At 43.5% G+C, this 21,338-nt stretch overlaps 1 protein-coding gene across 6 annotated transcripts in view; it reads right to left on the bottom strand.

Moving 5' to 3' along the window:
* Window positions 1-21,338, bottom strand: part of LOC147702888 (uncharacterized) — a 353,529-nt gene that overhangs the window by 105,505 nt on the left and 226,686 nt on the right. For 5 of the 6 annotated variants that reach the window (XM_086931471.1, XM_086931472.1, XM_086931470.1 and 2 more), the window contains 2 exons: window positions 18,847-18,882; window positions 5,310-5,387 (listed from right to left, as the gene is read on the bottom strand). In XM_086931471.1, the coding sequence (XP_086787597.1) occupies window positions 5,310-5,387; window positions 18,847-18,882 (114 nt within the window). The remainder of the gene's footprint in view (window positions 1-5,309; window positions 5,388-18,846; window positions 18,883-21,338) is intronic. The other variant, XM_086931473.1, reaches the window with a different exon arrangement.

Raw genomic sequence — 21,338 nt, 5'->3', positions numbered from 1 at the left:
TATAAAATATGTTTTATTAAAGTTATTTATGCAGTATCTAAATTTTGTTTGCATAAAACAGTATAATAATATCTTAGTAAAAAAGTCAAATATTTTAATGGAAATTCACCAAACGTTCATTTATGTGTTGGTTTTGAAAATAGCTAAATTAATAGCTTTGTCATTTACAATGCCAATAGTTATAACTTTCGCAAATGTGACACCTATAGCATTTGTAATGCAACATTTGTATTTACGTGACTTAGATGTATTGATATTACAAATAACAATGGCTTTTAATTTTTTTTAATACTTAATAAAAGTGATTGTAATTTATAATGGCAATAGCTTAAACTTTTGTAAATAACTTTTGTGAAGATTATGTTCAGTGTATTTTATTGTAACAAAATCCAAGAACAGAAGTGAAATATTAACATCTTTTTGTGACATTTGTAATAAAGCTTGAAACATTGAGAGAACATATTTGTGCTGTGGTGGTGCTGAGTGATGCTGTGGTGGTGCTGAATGGGGCTGTGGTGATGCTGAGTGATGCAGTGGTGGTGCTGAGTGGTGCTATGGTGGTGCTGTGGTGGTGCTGAGTGATGCTGTGGTGGTGCTGTGGTGGTTCTGAGTGATGCTGTGGTGGTTCTGACTGAATGTGGTGGTGCTGAGTGACTGTACTCACTGTCACTCTGCACTCACTGTCACTCTGCACGCACTGTCACTCTGCACTCACTGTCACTCTGCACGCACTGTCACTCTGCACTCACTGTCACTCTGCACGCACTGTCACTCTGCACGCACTCTGCACTCACTGTCACTCTGCACTCACTGTCACTCTGCACTCACTGTCACTCTGCACTCACTGTCACTCTGCACTCACTGTCACTCTGCATGCACTCTGCACTCACTGTCACTCTGCACTCACTGTCACTCTGCACTCACTGTCACTCTGCACTCACTGTCACTCTGCACTCACTGTCACTCTGCACTCACTGTCACTCTGCACTCACTGTCACTCTGCACGCACTCTGCACTCACTGTCACTCTGCACTCACTGTCACTCTGCACTCACTGTCACTCTGCACTCACTGTCACTCTGCACTCACTCTGCACTCACTGTCACTCTGCACTCACTCTGCACTCACTGTCACTCTGCACTCACTGTCACTCTGCACTCACTGTCACTCTGCACTCACTGTCACTCTGCACGCACTCTGCACTCACTGTCACTCTGCACTCACTGTCACTCTGCACTCACTGTCACTCTGCACTCTGTCACTCTGCACTCACTGTCACTCTGCACTCACTGTCACTCTGCACTCACTGTCACTTCGCACTCACTGTCACTTCGCACTCACTGTCACTCCGCACTCACTGTCACTCCGCACTCACTGTCACTCTGCACTCACTGTCACTCTGCACTCACTGTCACTCTGCACTCACTGTCACTCTGCACTCACTGTCACTCTGCACTCACTGTCACTCTGCACTCACTGTCACTTCGCACTCACTGTCACTTCGCACTCACTGTCACTCCGCACTCACTGTCACTCTGCACTCACTGTCACTCTGCACTCACTGTCACTCCGCACTCACTGTCACTCCGCACTCACTGTCACTCCGCACTCACTGTCACTCTGCACTCACTGTCACTCTGCACTCACTCTGCACTCACTGTCACTCTGCACTCACTCTGCACTCACTGTCACTCTGCACTCACTGTCACTCTGCACTCACTGTCACTCTGCACTCACTGTCACTCTGCACGCACTCTGCACTCACTGTCACTCTGCACTCACTGTCACTCTGCACGCACTCTGCACTCACTGTCACTCTGCACGCACTCTGCACTCACTGTCACTATGCACGCACTCTGCACTCACTGTCACTCTGCACTCACTGTCACTCTGCACTCACTGTCACTCTGCACTCACTGTCACTCTGCACTCACTGTCACTCTGCACGCACTCTGCACTCACTGTCACTCTGCACTCACTGTCACTCTGCACGCACTCTGCACTCACTGTCACTCTGCACGCACTCTGCACTCACTGTCACTCTGCACTCACTGTCACTCTGCACTCACTGTCACTCTGCACTCACTGTCACTCCGCACTCACTGTCACTCTGCACTCACTGTCACTCTGCACTCACTGTCACTCTGCATGCACTCTGCACTCACTGTCACTCTGCACTCACTGCATGCACTCTGCACTCACTGTCACTCTGCACTCACTCTGCACTCACTGTCACTCTGCACTCACTGTCACTCTGCACTCACTGTCACTCTGCACTCACTGTCACTCTGCACTCACTGTCACTCTGCACTCACTGTCACTCTGCATGCACTCTGCACTCACTGTCACTCTGCACTCACTGCATGCACTCTGCACTCACTGTCACTCTGCACTCACTCTGCACTCATCATTACTGTTCCTTTTGTGGCATAAAACGGGTACCTCTTCTGCGTGCACTGGTTTATGTCAGAGGAGCTAAGCTTGGTCAATGTCTGAACAAAATGGCAAAATGATATGTTCCTGCAACAGCACAAGGCCGTAGATTAGAAGCTACGAGGTAAGAGACAAAATGTACCCGCAATACCAAAGTACTAAACGCTTCACTGTATCTTGGAGGAATGTACTTACAAAAAAAAAAATCAATCACCCATAACAACGAACCCACCCGACCCGTCCTTATCAAAACAGATCAGACGAAGACTTGATGGAGAAGGCCAGGCACACAACCCGGCCATCGGTCGCCTGGGAAACCAGATCCATCCACGGCTCAGGAGTCCTCTGTGCGTGGACAGGGTGTACTCCAGGAATCAAGTCCGTGCAATTGTACCTAATAATTTTCTCATAAAAAACTCACTGCGCATTCCACCCTCAACGAACAACACGCTTGGCAAAACAACATGCACGGCAAAGGAAACCGGCCGCTCGCACACTCTCCTCTCCTGCCTCCTTGTATCATACCAAGTCACGGACATGCGCAGACGTCGTGATGCGCATTTGATTCAAGTATTTTACAGTTTTATAAAAAATACTCACTGCGCATTCACCAATCAACGCGCGCGGCAAAGGAAACCGCCGCGCACACACGCTCCTTTTCTGCCTCAGCCTCACTGATGCACGATAAAGTATGTCTGTCTTAAATCTTTAAGTCTTAAGTTTTAAACAGACAGACAGATAGAAGGACATGCTTGATTAGAGCCCCGTTGCGCGACACACCCATACATGTCAGGCGACACAGTACCGTGTCGCGACACATAGTTTGGAAAGCTATGCCCTAAGGTAAGCAATTACGGCGGACTCCCGCTTTCGTTTTGCGCCGGCCTGCGAACAGGAAGTCAGGCAGGCCGGGCGGGACAACCGGAAGTAGGAGGGCGGGAGCCTACCCCGCCTCCCACGGAAGAGCCGCGATTGTTTGGCGCACCGGAGCAGGCAGGAGCCTACCCTGCGCCCCGGTGCCGAAGAAGGGAAGAAGAGTCTTGCTGCCGGTGGGAGCCGCTGCACTGAGGATGCCGGTGAGTGGGGCTTCGCCTTGTTGGGGGGGGGGGGGGCATCTGTGTGCGCGCGCGCGGCGGCGGACTGTGTATGTGTGTGAGCGTGCATGTGTGTGTGTATGTGTATGTGTCCTGGAGTCTGTGTGTATGCGTGTGTGTGACGGGGGGGGGGGGGTTGCCTGTCTGGGTGCCTGCGTGTCTGTGTAAGTGTAAATGCGTGTGCGTGTGTGTGGAGCCGAGAGGAGAGGGGCTGGTGTGTGTGGAGGGGTCTCTGTGTATGCGTGTAGGTGACGGGGGTGTGCCTGTGTATGCGTGTGTATGTGCGCATGCGTGAGTGCTGTGTATGCGTGTGGCTGTGATGTGCGCATGCGTGAATGTTGACGCGCGTGCACGCAGCTCAATCCAGCCGCTCGTCACAGTTTTGTGTCCCTCATTCCCCCGTGTCAGACGACTATAAGTCTCCAGCCTGGACGCATCCTTCGGATGCGATGTCCAGGCGAGACCTAAAAACGGTATATAATAGGCTGCTATGCACCAATGAGTGGTTTCACCACCAGCACCTCCCAAATTATTAATCCTCCCAGTTAGTTTTAATCAACATAACGTGTTTGGAAACAGGCATTATAAAACATTATATAGGAAGTAAGAAATAGAGCATGCAGCAATAGTGTAAATCACAAGGAAAGAATAAAAAGAAAGTGATCTCTCAATGGAATTGAAGAGAAAGATGATGTTATGAGAGAATGCAACAGAATAACACCTTGCAGACAACGAGAATGACCAAGAACTCACGACCTCAGATGAAACATATGTGGAGAGCCAGAGAATAGATTTCTTGGAGACGAAAACAGATAAATGATAAAATAGAGTAGAAACAGAATAAACTCGAGGACTGCAAACAAAGGTGTGAGTAGAAGAACGACTTCCAAAAGAGCACAATGATGTTCCAGCGAAGCCTAGGAGCAAGAGCAAGTCCCTGCACAGAAGGATGAGTGGTAGAGCATGTGAGAAGAGCGCAGTAGAAGCAGGTAATGAGACATCAATAAAAGGCACAAAGACTAGTACTTTAAAAGTGTTTGAAAGCAAAAAAATATATTAAAAGTTCTAGTCATCAAGAGGTGCTTCTCTGTAACATGAAACACAAATCCCTTCTGAGATCGTGGCCAGTAGCGTGGAAAACTGGACACACAATTGTAGACGACCTTGAGCTACAGTTTACTAGAGTCTTGGTGGAGCTACTCTGTTGTGACATTTTGTTGTTTAAGTACTTGTGGGTTACACTCTTTTCCAAAACCTCAAAGCCCTGTGGGAACAGTGTGCACGAAGAGCTAACCGAACACAAAACGCATTGAGGTCCTTTTATTTCCATCCAGGAGGAATCATGTACTATGACAAGGGTTCTCCTCCTAGCTCAAACCATAGGCTGAAATGCTTAATGACTTTGGCTACATGGTGGTGCATACGAATTACAGGTGTTCTCGGTCATCATAATCCAGATAATAAGCATGAAATGTTGTCAGATTATGGTTATGCCTTTAGAATAAATATCCCAGGCGTAATTTGCTAAAAGAGAAATCTGGGATTCAATGTAATTACCTTTACTGCTGTCTGAAAGGCACAGATGTGTTCTTGAGGAGTGTTGCATGTGTTGGGTGTAACACATATTGCCTCTAACGACGCATACAGGTATAATTTTCCACAAGTGTGCACTTGCCAGTTTTTCCATTTAACTGACGCATCCTTGCACATGGCACCAACTCCTGGAATTGTGTTCTACCTTTTCCTGTTTTCAAGTCTTAGCTTTTTCTATTATAAATGTTACCTTGAACGCATCCTGAACTCTGCCATCGTAGTCAATCACTACTGTGTCCCCTTGTTCTCCCTTCTGGCCAGGAGGACCCTGGAGATAAAAGAATATGACAACATATGAGGCAAAAAGGGGCGTCACTCTGTGAAAGAAGGGAGAGAGAAAGGCTTACATGTAATCATTATCCAGGTGGCTGTAACCAGTTTGGAAATAAAAAGGTACAGACTAGTATAAGAAGGACCAAGAAATCCAGAGATCTTGCTACCTACAGCTCTGAAATGGAATTCTAAAGATACTATCAGTTAAAGAGTAGAAAAGGAAAATTAAAGAGATGGAAAATTAAGGAGATTGGAAAAAATAGGACAAGAATTTCAAACAAAGATTGAAGACGACAAAGAGTAAAGCCAGAAGGCTACGTCGAGAAGAAAGAAGACAGCTATGAAAAGGTCATGAAACTATGAAATCTTGCAGAAGCCATTTAAGGGGTTTGAGTGAGAGACACACCAAAAAATAATAGGCAAAAGAGAAGAGTGATCAAGTGATTGGAAAAGAGACTTAAGGTTCTTCAGCAGAAAGAATACACCAGTAATCACACAGTATTCAGAATCCTGACATAGCCCGTGAAGAACAGTTTAAACCAGCATTGGCATATGCACTTAGAATGTGTGAGAAAGAAGAAATTCTTGTTTAAGTTTACTGCATTCACACATATCATACAGGCAATACACCTTCTTAAGCAGAAGCCGCCATTTTAGTGTGTTATCCTCAATCATCTGAGCATTTGGTGTGGGTGTAGTCACAAGGCACCCTTTGATGATCACACTTTCTGCTTAGTATACCTTCCTCAGTGTGGAGGACTGCATTAGAGAATGTAACTCTAGAAACAAATGACAACATTTCAATTCTTTCTTCTTCTGGTGCCTGTGGTCATTGGGGTTCCCCTTTATAGGCTCTTAATTATGGATCTAAAGTCCGAACGAGCTGCTTTCTTGGTAACCTATACAACGATCGCTATTTTACAGATGAGGCGTACTGCTGACAATATACAAAAAATGGATCAAAGATGGAGGCAAAGATTGTATTAGTTGTTCAGAACGGTGAGAACATTGAAACAAGTTTGACTATTGATTACTTTCTGTTGAAATAACCTTATGATGAAAGTTAAAACTGGATTATAAACATAGAACGAGCCTGGTAATAAACACATGAAGTGCAGTTGAAAGGTTCAGGGGTAAAGTTGATGTGGGGGGAAACGGGGAAGAACCTTAAGAACCTTTGTTGTTATATTGAGGCACTCAACGAAACTATACTGTTTTGTTCATGTTGCCTGGTTTACCACTGTGGCTCTGGAGGCAGGGAAGGCTCTCAAGTCTTTGCATCAGCCAATTAGTGGGCTCCATCGGTGAACGCAAACAAGCTTTGGTGATTGCGTACAAGAGTAGCTTAACCTACTGTCCCGATATGATTAGCAGGGGCCTGGAAAAGGAAAGTGAGCTAAGCACTGCTGCTTAGAAGATGCAAATACTGCACACAAGGACATAGATACTGATTGTTTTGAGCCCGTTAACCAAGCGAAAAAGGTATTTTATTAAAAACGATTTCACTTTAGTGAAAAATTATAATAAATGCTAAAAACATGCAAATACAAATTTGAAAGAGCCTCATACGAATGAGAGTATCATAGCTTAGGGTGACAAAACCTGTGGCACACGAAATATGGTCTCCCTCAAGTGAAAGCTCCATGAACTGTTATAACATTATAACAATGTTGCGTTAACCATTCTCAGGATCATAATTCCACTTCAGAATTAATGTTTCTTTGTAAGGCCATTACATCCAGTGCTTACTGTAAATAACATGTCTAAGATAATTAGGGACCCAGTCCCACATGGTCTGTCCAAAGCAGCATTTAAGAATGCAACCAATTGGTGGCATGTATAACCCAAACATTCAAACATTTGTTTTAAAATGAGATAAATAATAAGTACATAAAACCGTTCTTCAAAAATGTTCTTATCACAAAACATTTTTCTGCACTTTTAATTTCTCCTACTTAAAATAATGGCTGTATTTTTCAGTTATAAATATGGCACTGTGTCTACCAGCCACTGAGAGCAAGACGGCTACTGCGTGTAAAGGCGACACTTTGAAATGGGAGAAAATTAAATAGAAGAGTTATCTTTATGTTGATATGGATTCATTAAAACTCATCATTTAAATTATCTCCCACTTCCAAGTGTCACTTTTACAAACAGCAGGCATCTTGCTACCAGCGACCTGTAGACACAGTGCCATATTTACAACAGAAAAATACTGTTATTTGTTTAAATAGGATGACATTAAAGTGAAGAAACATGCTTCATAAAATATTAAGATGTAATTGGAATAACTTAAAAAGGACCATTCAGAAACATAATTTTGTTCTCACACTCCAATATTAAGTTCACAAGGACTTTTTTTATTTAAGAGTTAAATACCTCAGTGCTTCAGTTCTACTACACCTCAGGGCCCCAGTCTGGGTCATAAATCTGCCTGACCACTTCTCACTATCAGGCCCTGCTATCTGCCTCCTGAGAATAATGTAAAATAAACACAGCCTTCCCCTAACTTTAAAAGAAAAACGTGCCCCTGTGCTGATTTAAAAATGACACAAGGCTGCGAGCTACTCTGAAGGTCTGTGTGAGCTAATGGTAGCTCATGATCGACTTGTTGGAGATACCTGGTTCAATTGTAAGTAGATCACCTGATCATTTCTACTTCCCTTGATTCATATTTGCAAAACACGAGTACCTTACAAACATTTAGATGATTCTTTAGAATCAAGACTAATCACTCTAAAACATATAATTTCTTACCTGGTCGTATAGTTTACAGCTTGAAGAATTTTCTGGATTCACATGCTGCATATTATTCCGCCATCTAATGGTTGGGTCCAGGATTTTTCACTATCTTGTAGTCATTCTTCTAGGTATTGTTTTTGTAGTTGGTATGAGTCGATGGACCCCCATTTGGAGCATCCTGTGACGTCATACTGCTTTCCCTGGAAGCTCTGACCTTTGGTCGCCATCTTCAGATTGTTTTTTTTTTAATGGCTCTTTGTTCTCTCCTTCCATGTTCTTGGAGGAGATGGGTGGGTTGGGTTGCTTGTGAATCCAGAAAATTTTTCAAGCTGCAAAACTACACCAATAGGTAAAAAACTATACGTTTTGCAGCGTGAATCTTTCATGGTTTCATATGCTGTACATAGATTTTGTAGCAGTTTGTTTGTTTTGCGGTGGTTTGGGTGAAGATATGCTTTGACTTGAAAACAGATGTCGTAAGACCTTTTGTCCCACTTAAGCTTCCTTATTCATTTGAATGTCTATCTATTAGTATATTGTTAATGTGCGTACAGATGACCAATTTGCTGCAAAGCATTTTTCCTGTAAGGGTGTATTTGCTATAATAGCAATAGTTGCTCCTTTCTTCCTTGTTGAATGCAATGTTGGGGTTTATATGCGTTTTTACCCTGCATTTGTGTGGCACAGCTGAATGGTTTGAGTGAATCATTTTGCAATTGTTCCCTTAGTTAGTGCTTTTCCCAGATGGTTACCTGCAAATGACACAAATAATTGATTTATCTTTCTAATTGTTCTTGTTGTCTCAATATAGTACATTATGGATGTCTTGCGTCCAGGGTGTGTTAAGTTCTATCTGCGCCTTTTTTTGTTTTTTGGAAAAAAACGTGGAATTTGTATTGCCCGATTGATGTGGAAGTGTTAAACAACCTTGGGTAAGAATTGTGTCCTCATGACAGTCCTGTCCTTGAGTATCTGAAAGTATGATTCTTGAAGAGTGAGTACTTATATTTCACTCACCCTGCACAGAGATGCTATGGCCTCCAGAAATGCGGTCTTAAACGAGAGCATTTGAAAAGTGGCCTTGTGCAACGGTTCAATGGGTGCCTTCATTAATTGTGTGAGTACCACAGTTAGGTTCCATGTGGGTGCTGGTAACTTTATTGGTGGTGCAATTCTCTTTGTTCATTCCAAGAATCTTTTTATTACTGGGGTTGTGAAGAAGTTTTTTTCCCATTCGACCACTTGTGTAGGCCACTATTACTGGTAAGTGTACCTTTAACAATGCATACGTTATCTAGCAGTCTATGAGGAATGTTCGATATTTTACTACTGTTGCATCCTTTCTGTTCGTTCTTAATAAGCCATTTTTAAGGCACATAGAGTATCTTTTCCATTTTGCTATATACCACTTTTTGTTGTTGGCTTTCTTTCCTCCATCAGAACAGCCATTGTGTTTTCTGGTAGTTTCAAATATCTAAATTCTAAGTTCTCAGAAGCCATCCTGCCAGGCAGAAAGACTCTGGTTCTGGGTGTAGCACCCTTCCTTCTTCCATTGACAATAGGTCTTGTATTATTGGTAGTTTTTTAATTTTTCCTTGTGCTAATTCTATCAGTTCCAAGAAACAAGTTTGCCTTGCCCACTGTGGGGCAATTAGAATGAGTCTCATTGCGCTTCTACTGCATTTGCTGATCACTCTGTGTAACGGTGGAATCGTGGGAAAAGTGTAAGCAAAGGTCTCTGACTAGTTTATCAACAGTGTATTCCCCAGGGATTGGTGGTATGGCTGTCTGGGTGCAAATCTTTGGCCTTTTGATTTCATTGGGGTTGCAAATAGATCTAGTGGTGAGTTCTCCACCTCCAAAAGATCCTTGTTGAGTACTTTCTGGAATAGTTCCCATTCATGTGAGCATAACACTTGTCTGCTCAGCCTGTCCACTTCTATATTGTCTTTCCCTGGGAAATGGACTGCAGTTATTTATCTTCCTCTGTATGGCCCACTTCCAGAGTTCCTGAGCTAGTCTTGATAGTGCAAGGGATTGTGTTCCTCCTTGCTTGTTGATGCAAAATGTAGTGGTGCCTGTTTGAATCATTATTGTTCTTCTTAAGAGGTCCTTCAGAAAGACTTTTAAAACTAATAACACTGCTCTTAGTTCCAGGACATTGCTGTGTTGTACCGCATTTTGTTCTTTCCAAACTCCTCTCACACTGAGTGAGCCCATGTGAGCTCCCCAACCCATATGCAAGGCATCTGTTTTAATTGTCACTGTTGGAGTTGGTTGCACAAAGTTTGTCCCTTGTGTTGTATGTGATGTGTTCCACCACAAAACATCCTCCTGCACTTTTTGCATGACAACCACAAGATCTTCCCATCTCCCAGTCGCTTGTGACCATTGGTTTAGAATCCATTCTTAAATTGGCCTCATATTTAGTCTTGCACATGAAGTCAAAGGGATGCATGGAGCTATCTTGCATAACAATGTGCCCACTGTCCTCATGGTCAGAGCTTGCCCCTTCTGGTAATGGTGAGTCTTCAGTAGCAAACACTGTATTCATTTTGCGCTGGATACACTCTCCCTTGTATTGTGTTTATTCTTGCTCTTCTTTATGCTTATGGATAATTTTAACTTGAATAAGGGTCTCATTACCTGCTGTATATGTTCTTTACATTTTTTGTGTGAGTTTGCTCTTACTAGCCAGTCGTCTAGGCAAGGGTAGACATGAATGGCCTGTCGTCTTAAGTGGGCTGCCACGGCCGCTAGACTCTGTGGGGCACATTCTCAAGAACGTGTGATAACCATGGCAAATGTAGCTCAATGCAACTGTGCATATTGCACTCTATCGTAAGAAAATAACACTGTCCTAAAGTCCAATTCCCAACCCGGCGGCACCATGCGATAGCAGCATGATAACGTGCCAAATTACTGTGCACAATTCAATGCGACTAACAAAAAATGTGAAACACAAACACCCAAAAAGTTGCGATGCTCCAAAGCGCGATACCAAAATCAATGAAAACCAGCGACAGCCCTGAAAAACCCACAAGTCACGCGGGAAAACACACCAAAACAAAAAACCACGCCAAAACCAATTCAAACTGCGTAGCACTAAGGATGCACCCAGACCAAGTGCAGAGGACAAGCCAAACCCCACAAGCCCCACGGAGGACCAGCATGGAACCCCGTGTTCAGGGAAGGGCAAGGAGAAGAGGAAGACAGGGTTCAGTCCGCAGGAAGACTGGATCGTCAGGGAGGTGATAGGACACTACCAACAACTGTTTGTCACCTCCACTGCGGCACTGGCAACACAAACGGAAATATGGCAGACCATCGTCACCAACGTCAATGGACTTGGAGTGGCGAGGAGGTCAATGGAGGAGGTAAAGAGGCGCTGGCATGATGCGCAATGGCAGACCAAACAAAAACTTGCCGCCAACAGGAAGGCAGCAACGGCGACTGGAGGTGGGAGTCCTGCGCCACAGAAGGAGCTGGATGAGCTGGAGGAAATGGTGGCCACAGTCACCAGTGTGGAGACGGTGGCAGGAGTCAGGGGCCTGGACACAGCACGATATGCCCTGACCCAACAGCAACAGGGTGAGTGACGACCAGGGACTGGGGGGACGGGGGAGATGGGCACAATGGCACACATGCACAATCATGTATAGCACACCGCACGCGCACAAGGACTGTGGAACATGTCCCTATTACCCTTGGCACACTGCAGCACACATACAAACACCAAGTAGGCACCTGTCCACCATGTGCACATATGGGCCCCCTCCGAATAACCAACAACACTACCAACCCATGCACATGTGATGAAACCAGAAAAGCAGTGGCTTTGTCAGCCACACTGACTAAGCAAGTGACACGGCATGACCGATAGCATGGCAGCAGCCTAAATACATGACATGGTGCTCAAATCGACATAGAGGTTGCCCAGTGTGGATCACATCCGTAAAGGAGCAGGTCACACTCTGACACATCCACGCAGTAGACAAACAATACACAAGGCCACAAAATCTGTCCAAGAGCACAAATGACCCAAGTCGCAAACATCCCAGCACCCGAAAAGCGCACAATTCAAAGGCACACCACCTCAAAAGGACAAGGATCCATGAAATCAGAGCTGCAGTGTTGATTCCCCTACAATGCAGCACACACACATAGCAACCACAGAATATCACCAATGACAGCAATGTGGGACAAAGTGCAACACCACAGGATAGAGGACACAACAGGTACCGCTTGTGCGTAGTAACTGGCCCCTCATATCTGGCATTGCCTGACACTGTGTGATGACAATGTTTGGGTACTACCACACATCCATCATGTACTCGGAAGACCCACTGTCTGCCATCAAATAGCCAGCTCCACCTAAACAGTCACAATGTGCATTGTCATGAAGTCTGCATGTAAACATCTGCAAAGTGGCAACATACATGGGAACCTCTGTTAACATGCATCTCCCCTTAACATTGCAGAGGGACAAACACTTACTGCAGAGCAGACCACAAATCCCATCAGTGATGATGAAGACAGCCTGCACATCTGTTTAGACACCCTCCAACGCCAACGGATAATGGACAGCCTCCGCTCCCCACCCCCAGGAGAAGCAGCCCAGCTGCCTCGAGGGGACACCACCACCTGCACAGACCACACAGCAGGAAACGCACACCACCACGGCTGTCTCCCAGGACCCCCACAAACAACACATGGTATTCCAACGCTGTGTGTTTGGTTGTCAGCTGGAGTTGGCTGATCAGCTGCGGGTGGGTTTCGAGCTTGTGGCAGCCAAACCACAATACCACAAAACCCACCACCCCAGGGGAGTCCTGGGGGGGTGGGTATTGTAGCCCTCTTGGGTGTCCGGACCGCATGATCAGTGGATCCATGGCATCTGTTGTTCTTCAGGGCTCTCTGGGCTGGGCTCCCTTTTGTGGTGCAGGCTGTAGTCCGACTTTGCACCAGGTCGTTGAGAATGTTGTGGAGTGGTGTTGTTGCGACTTTTGGCACTGGAATTCATACTCTGCATCTCATTAGCGATAGTTGCCGGGGTCGTCTGTGATGATGTTTTTTGCGGCTGCTATCGCGGGTAAACAGGTGCTATGGGCTGTTAGCACCAGCTTGTGAATGGGGTGATACATTTATCGCGACTTGGCTGCGATAAAGTGCTGTTAACTTGGCGATACCTCTTGAGAATATGCCCCTTTGTAAATACTTGTGGTGTTGATTTGATCTCAAACGCCAGTACATTGAACTGGTAATGCTTCTAGTCTACCACAAACCTGAGGTATTTTTTGTGCTTTGCATTAATTGGGATATGCAGGTAGGCGGTTCTAGGTCTATGAAAGCCATAAAGCCCCTTCTTTGTAATTGGGAAAAGAATTCTGGTAAGGTTGTCAACTTGAACTTTGGCATCTTTAAAACTTATTTATAAAACTTAGGTCTATAATTGGCCTTAGGGATCCGTCTACCTTTGGTATCAGAAAATATGTCGAGAAATTTCCCTTGTTGATCTCTTCTATTGGTATTCTTTCTATTGCTTTCTTTCACAGCAATTCTTCGACCTCCTCGAGAAGGCGAGATCTTTCTTCTCTTGAATGGACCGTCTTCCTTGGTCCTCTGGAGGTATTTTGTCCAGTTCTTTGCAATATCCATATTGAATAACGTTTAGGATCTATTTTGTCTGATGGTATCTTCTTCCACTCCTGGGGGACGTTTTTTATTCTGCCTCCCACTGGTGTTGTGTGAGAGAGGCTGTTTCCCATATGTTGCCTTCCACTGGTGGTGTGAGTGAAAGGTCTTGTGTTCTTGGGAAGTCACTTGTTGGTGGAGGCTGTGCCTCCCCTGTGAGGCTGTCCCCTCCCCTTGTCACTCCTCAAAAGGACTGTCTTCCTTGTTCCTGGTATTGCCAGCGTTTTTGGGATGCTGGTGTTTGGCTGTTCCCCTGGAATGACTGGTTTGAGGTTCCATTTTGGAAGTTGCCTCTTCCTGAGAGCCTGCATGATATCACTGCCCCTCTTTGTATTCCCCCTCAGAACTGCAAAGCACCCATGACTTCACTGTCTTGTTATCTTTTTTGATTTGATTTCAGGTGTCGTCAACCATGCTCTCAAAAAACTGTTCCCCATTGAAATGGGTCTTTAGAATGTTCGCTTGTACTTCTGGCTTGAACCCTGATGTTTGAAACAATTAGTGGCAGCGTGGGGTAATCCTCCCATTGTTTGAGGCATCTGCAGCACCCAATGCCATTTTTCGGCAAGTGTTGGCAATGGTTTTGCCCTCTTCTACCACAAGTGCAGCTCTCTTCTTTTACTGATCTGGCAGGTGTTTCATCAGTTCAGCCAACTCCTCCCAGTGTTGGTAGGCAGGTCTATTCAAGAGGGCATTGGAATTAGCGATGCACCATTAATTTGCTGCTCTGTGGTCGAATTCTTTGCCCATTAGTTCCATCCTCTTACTCTCTTTGTCAGAGAGTAGATGTTGGCCCTTTTCCGAGCTGTTGAGAGATGATCAAGTCAGCTGGTACTGTACCCTTGATGTATTCAGGGTCCTTTGAAGAATCTATGTACTTCTTCTCCGCTCTTGAAGTCACAACTCTACAAGTTGAAGGCCTCTCTTCCTTGATCAAGTCCACTACGAAGCATAGGTAGAAATTGGTTCTTGGCTTGAGATCGTAAGAGGGTCTCCTATAGGAAGAAAGACTGCAGTCTTTCTTCTTCCAGTTGCCCCCCATGTTTATCTGCAGCCTTCTTCATGACTTGATTGTACATGCCAATGTCATCAGAGGCGAAGGCCTCGAACGATAGGCATTTACTCCTTCCTCGGGGGGCTGTTTCCAAGTCTTGCCACTGTGACTTATTGTATTCTGACTCACTCGAGCCTTGATACACCCCTCAAGTTGTTCCTCTCCTCCTTCATAGAAGAGTTCCTCTTCTTCCTCCTGAGGTTCTGCCATCAGCGGAGGTTTGATTTCCTCGATGACTTTACCACCCTGTTCTGTTGGCGTTGAAGTCCTTCGTGGTATCCTAAATCCATTTATCTTTTGAAGTTGGGCGCCCATCTCGTCCTCGACGGCCTCTTTTTCCTTTCTATTTCAGCCGACCTTTCTTCGGCGTTGAGACCCCACATCAATTTCCTCTTCGATGTTGAAGAGTCTTTCGACGACGTATCAGTCATTGAGCTTCGGTGTTCCTCTCTGGACCTCTCTTTTTTTGACGTCGAAGTGGCTTTCCCTCATCTGCCAATTTGGGTTTCCTGGGAGATTTTCCTCCTGCGGTGCCCCTTTTGAGGGATCCGAGGGGATCTCTGTCTCAGTACCTGGCTTTGGTCGGCTCCCTTCTATGGCCTTGTGTCCAATGTTCAGGACCCTAGCCCTTTTTTCTGGGTGTCTTACCTCTGTTTTTTTCTTAGTTGTATGGAAACTGATGTCAACCATCATCAGGTCGATTTACGCTGTTTCTCCCTCAGTACCTTCAGCAATGTTCTCAACTTCATCGCTAGGCAGGCCCAGGTCTTTCAGGGTTGGAGTTGTTCCTTGACCCTGCATGGTATGATGTGCTCTCCTCTGCCTCTCTCTCACCCTCAGTGTCTTTGACATAAATATGGCACAGGCGTTACAGTCGACACTTCGATGTTCAACAGGCTGGCAGAGGTTGCAGACTGGGTGTTGATCCTTCTACAAGACTTTGTGGTGGCAATTCAGAAATAATTGAAATTGACTTTTCTCCATCTAGGCTGCACAGGGAACCCCTGTCCGGGCATTTCTCCATACTCAGTCAAGGAAAAATCCACTCCTTCCTCTTAACTTCTTATCCAAAAGTGGTTTGTCGGTATTCTCCGAATTTGAAGGAAAACTTTCAGCAAACTTCTGATGAACTGCACAAACTTCTTTTTCTTTCACTTGTAGGAGAGCCTTCAGCAAACATCCAGACCGTCAGGCAGAATAAAATCTGAAGATAGCGACCAAAGGTGAGAGCCTCCGGGGGAAGCAGTACGACATCACAGGATGCACCAAATGGGGGTCTATCGAGTCACAGCAACAACAAAATAGAAGAAGGACTACATGATAATTGAGAATTCTGGTCCCAACCACTAGACGGCAGGTTAATGCAGAGCATGTGTATCAGGAAAAGATTCACTCTGTAAAACTAAAATTATGGTATGGAACATTCATCACACAAACTAGGGATGGAGTTGATATTTAAAAACGTATTTAAGGATCATTATTCTGGAAAACACTAGGGATTTTTCTCAATGTAATAAGCAAAATAAGTGGTCTGATATAAAGACATCTCGATCAAAGTTGAGCTCTTCCCCTTGTCATCAATTGAGAGAATCATTTATTTTAAAATGATTATTTTCCAAGTTAATGTTTTTATTTCAATGCTTACTGATTTATACCTAAATCAAATTATTTAAAACAATAGAAACCTGAATGAATTTATTTGCATCCATCTGGTAAAATAAGGTACCTTGTGTCCTTAAAAAAGGTTTTCTTGCAAACTGAATTAAGCAGGTCTATTGCAGCCTAACCTTCTACTAACACTGGGGTGCTAGATTATATTCCATACAATTTTTGCTTGTGTTCCAATCACATGTTAATGTATTAGAGCTATCCTTTCTCCTACTAGACAAGATCTCAATTTAACAAAATGCAACAACCCTAATTTAAAAACAAAAATAGTTCAAAGATATTCCAGGATCGGATTTACAGCAAGACCATTGCTATCTCCCACATTAGGAAAACATAGAGACATGAATTTATCATTCTTAGAACCCAATCAGGTGCCAATTTTCTAAACAATATATGCCCATTAGCTGATTTCATCATACCACAGTGTAATCTCAGAAATTATAATACACTCAGAGGAGTATATGGAAATAAAATCATATACCTCAATATACAGATAAACTCATTGAAGTGCAGCAAATGACAATCATTTCTTTGATCAAGTTATTTATAACTCTGAATACACAACTCATGTGTTGTCCCAATGTTATGAAAAATTACATTCAGTAAATTTAGAATGGATTGAAGATGTTATCCACAAAAGGGAAAGAAAGTGTATGGTAATTAACTCAAAACTCTGGGTGGAAGCACTGACACTCAATTGAGAAACCTTTAGTGCTCCAAAATATTGCAGTCAGTTCTACTAATATTTGAGCATACATAACATACACTAGTTAAAATACTTAAAATGTTTAGCCATAGCAGGTTTCGATGTCTTTGGTGACTGAGATGGTGCTGACCATGTGCATGTATTTGTGCAAAGCTCTGGCCTCACTGGGATCTGGGCTTTGATTAAGGAGTTTATAACCACTAATCAATTTAGGGCCATATTACGAGTTTGGAGGTCCTCCTGCAGCACCGCCACTGCTGTGCTTGCAGGAGGACCGCAGCAGATTCATGCAGGGTGTGGCATGCACCATGTTGTGCATGCCACACTGTGCAGTAACATGGGGCACTTTCAGGGGGGCACCGAATGCACTCCCAGACCCAGAAGCGCCAGGGGCCCTGGCAGGGCTCCCTTAGTTGCATTTCTGCCATCCTTGCCAGGAAATGAGCAGTGGAATTGCAACCCAGAATATGCTCAGCGGCAAAGTACAAGGGCACCACCCACAGGTTACAGGAGTTTGTGGGATGGTCCAGATAATGAGAGTTCCTGTAGATATGGCGAACAATAAAGAATGTGCTTTCAGGAGATGACACGTCCAAAACATGCATAGTGTAAAAGTAGTTTTAGTTTGTTTAAACAGAAATTAGATAGTCTTCTGTATAGGTTCTGGAAATAAAGAAGGTATAGATGCAAAGCAGTTACCCAGAGAAATAACCATTGTATATTACTGTACAGAATGTTTCTATCATGATGCTTCAGTTCCATAGTACCAACCAGAATGATGGTACAAGGGCCAAAAATGAACATGGTAGGGCATCGAAACAGTAAAAATACTTTTTCATTTTTATTTGACATATATACTTATAGGTGGCTAAAAGTGAATTATGGGGATGTTTTTCACCAAGGGGTTCTGGTGATGTCAAATAGACAACAACAGCAATGACCGTGTTCTCTATGATGCCACTCAGAACCCTGAGGTGAAAAGCATCTAAAAAATTCACGTTTCACTCATCTATAACTTTATGTTATGTATAGCCTCCAAAATCATCCTCTCTGCCTTCAACTACTGTGCAGGGGCAGAGGATAACGGGCGAGCTATACATAACATGCCCTCAATTATGCATCTCTGTTGCAAAGAAAAAAAATGATAACTTACATGCCACACTTGACAACACCCCACGACCTTCCCTGCTTTCCTTCCCCCTCCTGCAGCTGTGAGCTCAGAGAGTCTTGACAGTCTGCCATGGATGGACTTTATGACATAGCAACAGTGGGCAAAGCGTTTTGTTATCAACTGTTGCTACGTCATAGTAGTGAGGTATGACATTTAAAAAATGAAATAAATGATAGAGGCTCTCTATGAGAGCCATACATAGCAAGAAACTAAACTGAATATTATAATTGTTTATAAATGTGGGTTCTGGTTAGGTCTTTCTTCTCCTCACCAAGACAAAATATGAAATAATTGTTTCAGAAGTTAAGATCAGATCTAGAAAGAACAGAGGAAGAGAAAGAGAAACAGAGGGCAAGAGAAAGAGAGGGATCGGAAAGAGAGAGAGTGTGAGAAAAGGTGATAGTTCAAGTGAAACTTACTCTTAAGCCCATCGATCCTTGTTCTCCAGGTTCACCCTGAAAAAGTAACATTTCATCACCCACAAATTCAAGTAAAAATGACAAAAGGATAATTTTGTAACTATACCTGAAATCAATATATATACATATTCGGTGCAGATTATAATGCTCATCAGTATATCTCCTTGTGTAGGTTTGAACGGATAGATAAGAGAGCGAGAATGCATAAAAATAAAACATTAAGCACCAAGGTAAATTGCCTGTATCACTGATAAATAATGTGCAATGAGGAATGCGCTAGCTAACTTCAGCAGACACCTCCAACAGGGACCCCACTAGATCACCCAATTGGAGCATGGCCATGTGCTTGTTACCATTACTCCCCAGGCGTTACGTTGGAGCCATTACATTGTAGTCGGCGTATTAGGAGCCTTTACATCATAGGTAATTTTTCAGACTTTTACTCTGCAAATAATCTACTTTTTAAAAATTATTTTAAATGACAATATATATGTAAATATGTTTAAATATATATATTTGTATGTGACTATATGTTTATGGGCACATATTTGTACATATATGTTATTTAAAACAGTAAAAGTAAAAATAAATTAGATTGCATTTGTAGTTCAACCAATAGATCAAATAAGTAAATTGCATGTAGTTAATAACAGTTTTTTAACATTTTTATTGTGCATATATTTAAATAAAACATAAGTTGTTTGGAAGGGTTGTAAAGAGTTTTTAGGTTTCAGGGATTGGTAGTGTGTAGGGGAAGCAAGGAGTTTTTAGGATTTGGTGATTGGTAGTCTATCGAGATATAGCAGGTGTTTTAGAGTTTATAAATGGGTAATCTCTAATACTAAGAGGGTTAAGGGATGCATAGTCTCTAGGGCAAGCAAGGAGTTTTAGGGTTCAGGGACTGGTAGTGTTTAGAAGTAGTAAATAGATTTTAGGGTTCATGGATGGGTAGTGTACACCGTAGAATGAAGTTTTTTAGCGTTCAGGGATGGTGGTCTATAGGGTAGTAAAGTATTTTTAGGCTTCAAAGACGGGTAGGATATTCCTGCCCCTTTCAGCGGCGCCACCGCCGCGGGATCCTGAATCCCGGCGGATGCGGCGGTCCTATCACCACAATCGAAATAATTACCACCGCGAGTATGGCAGTCCTAAGACTGTCTTACTGGTAATAAGGCCCTTAATGTTAATACAATATTATTAGGCATTAATGAAGAACTAATGGTTTGTATCAAAATCACACAATATAATGCCTTCCACTATGATTCGAACTATGGTTAAGCATATTTTGATATGGAGCATGACTTAAATATCCAATTAAAAAATAGAAAAAGGTCTTCAGAAAAATTCACATGTAGGTAAAAGTTGCATGATATGCCCCTTGTGCAAGAAAATGTAGTAGACAATACATCACAATTTAGCGTTTCACAAACTACCCTTCCTTTTGGCATTTACGTGATGTTTTGCACTAAATGTTTTCTTTTTATAATTGTATTTTCTTTTATGGGATAGATGGGTCTGCGTATGCAAGAGCATCCATTTTTGGATGGGTTATAATCCTATTTAAAAGTATGACAGCGTCAGGCAGCGCATGCGTGATCTTTCTGAAACATATTACTTCCTTCCCTCATTGAGGCATGCTTAGGCGCTTCTAGGCATTGCAAAAATTTCCTACTCCTGTGTCCTTTTCCTCCTGCACTCAAGCTCTCATGGCATCCTCTTATAATGTATAACCTTCAACTTTATAGCTCCGTTCCTATTTAGCTTGGATTGCACATATACATACAATACATACAGAAAAGCTGCAGATACTCTGCCATGCATACCCAGACTGCCGTATGATATTCAATAGAGTGTATCGAAATACACTGCAAGCTACATTTGCATGATTGACTGCAGAGCCAGGTCTGCGTCATAACAGCTGTACAAACCAAGAGCTGCAGAAGACCACACATGTGATGTGCCAGGAAACTACCAGCACACAGCCTCCCACCTGATGGATTAAATCAGAGAGGAATTCTTGCATCCGGGGCTCTCAATTACAAGTGATCCCCAAAACATTCTGATGAGTCCAGTAACAGCAGTTACCGGGCCCATCGGAATTACAAGTGTTTCTGTTTCAGACAGAGATTGAAGGAGCCGAAATCTCAATGTGAAAGACGTGGAGAAAAATGTAGGAATCAATTCGGAAACACAGATTCCTGAATGTTATCATCCAAAACCTGACATTCAACGTACTTCCCTGTCTCCCTAATTCTAGAGTGGGCAAATAGCACAATTTTCAACAGGGCACTGGTAGTCGAGCTCCAAGTCTTCAAACTATATATTGCAGATGTAACTGTGCAGGGAGACTCGGTCCCTTACAAATGAAGGATCCTCATTTAATTGTGCACGTAATGTGGGGGGACATGCTTGATATTGCCTTTAAAGGGCTTTGCTTACCCTAAATCAGTACTATAAACAACATATTCTGCAGTTCGACAATAGCAAAGTAA

This window comes from Lissotriton vulgaris, chromosome 7 (assembly GCF_964263255.1).
Source record: "Lissotriton vulgaris chromosome 7, aLisVul1.2, whole genome shotgun sequence".
Lineage (NCBI taxonomy): Eukaryota > Metazoa > Chordata > Amphibia > Caudata > Salamandridae > Lissotriton > Lissotriton vulgaris.
The sequence above is the reverse complement of the archived record's forward strand: the minus strand, read 5'-3'. Positions and strand labels throughout refer to the sequence as shown.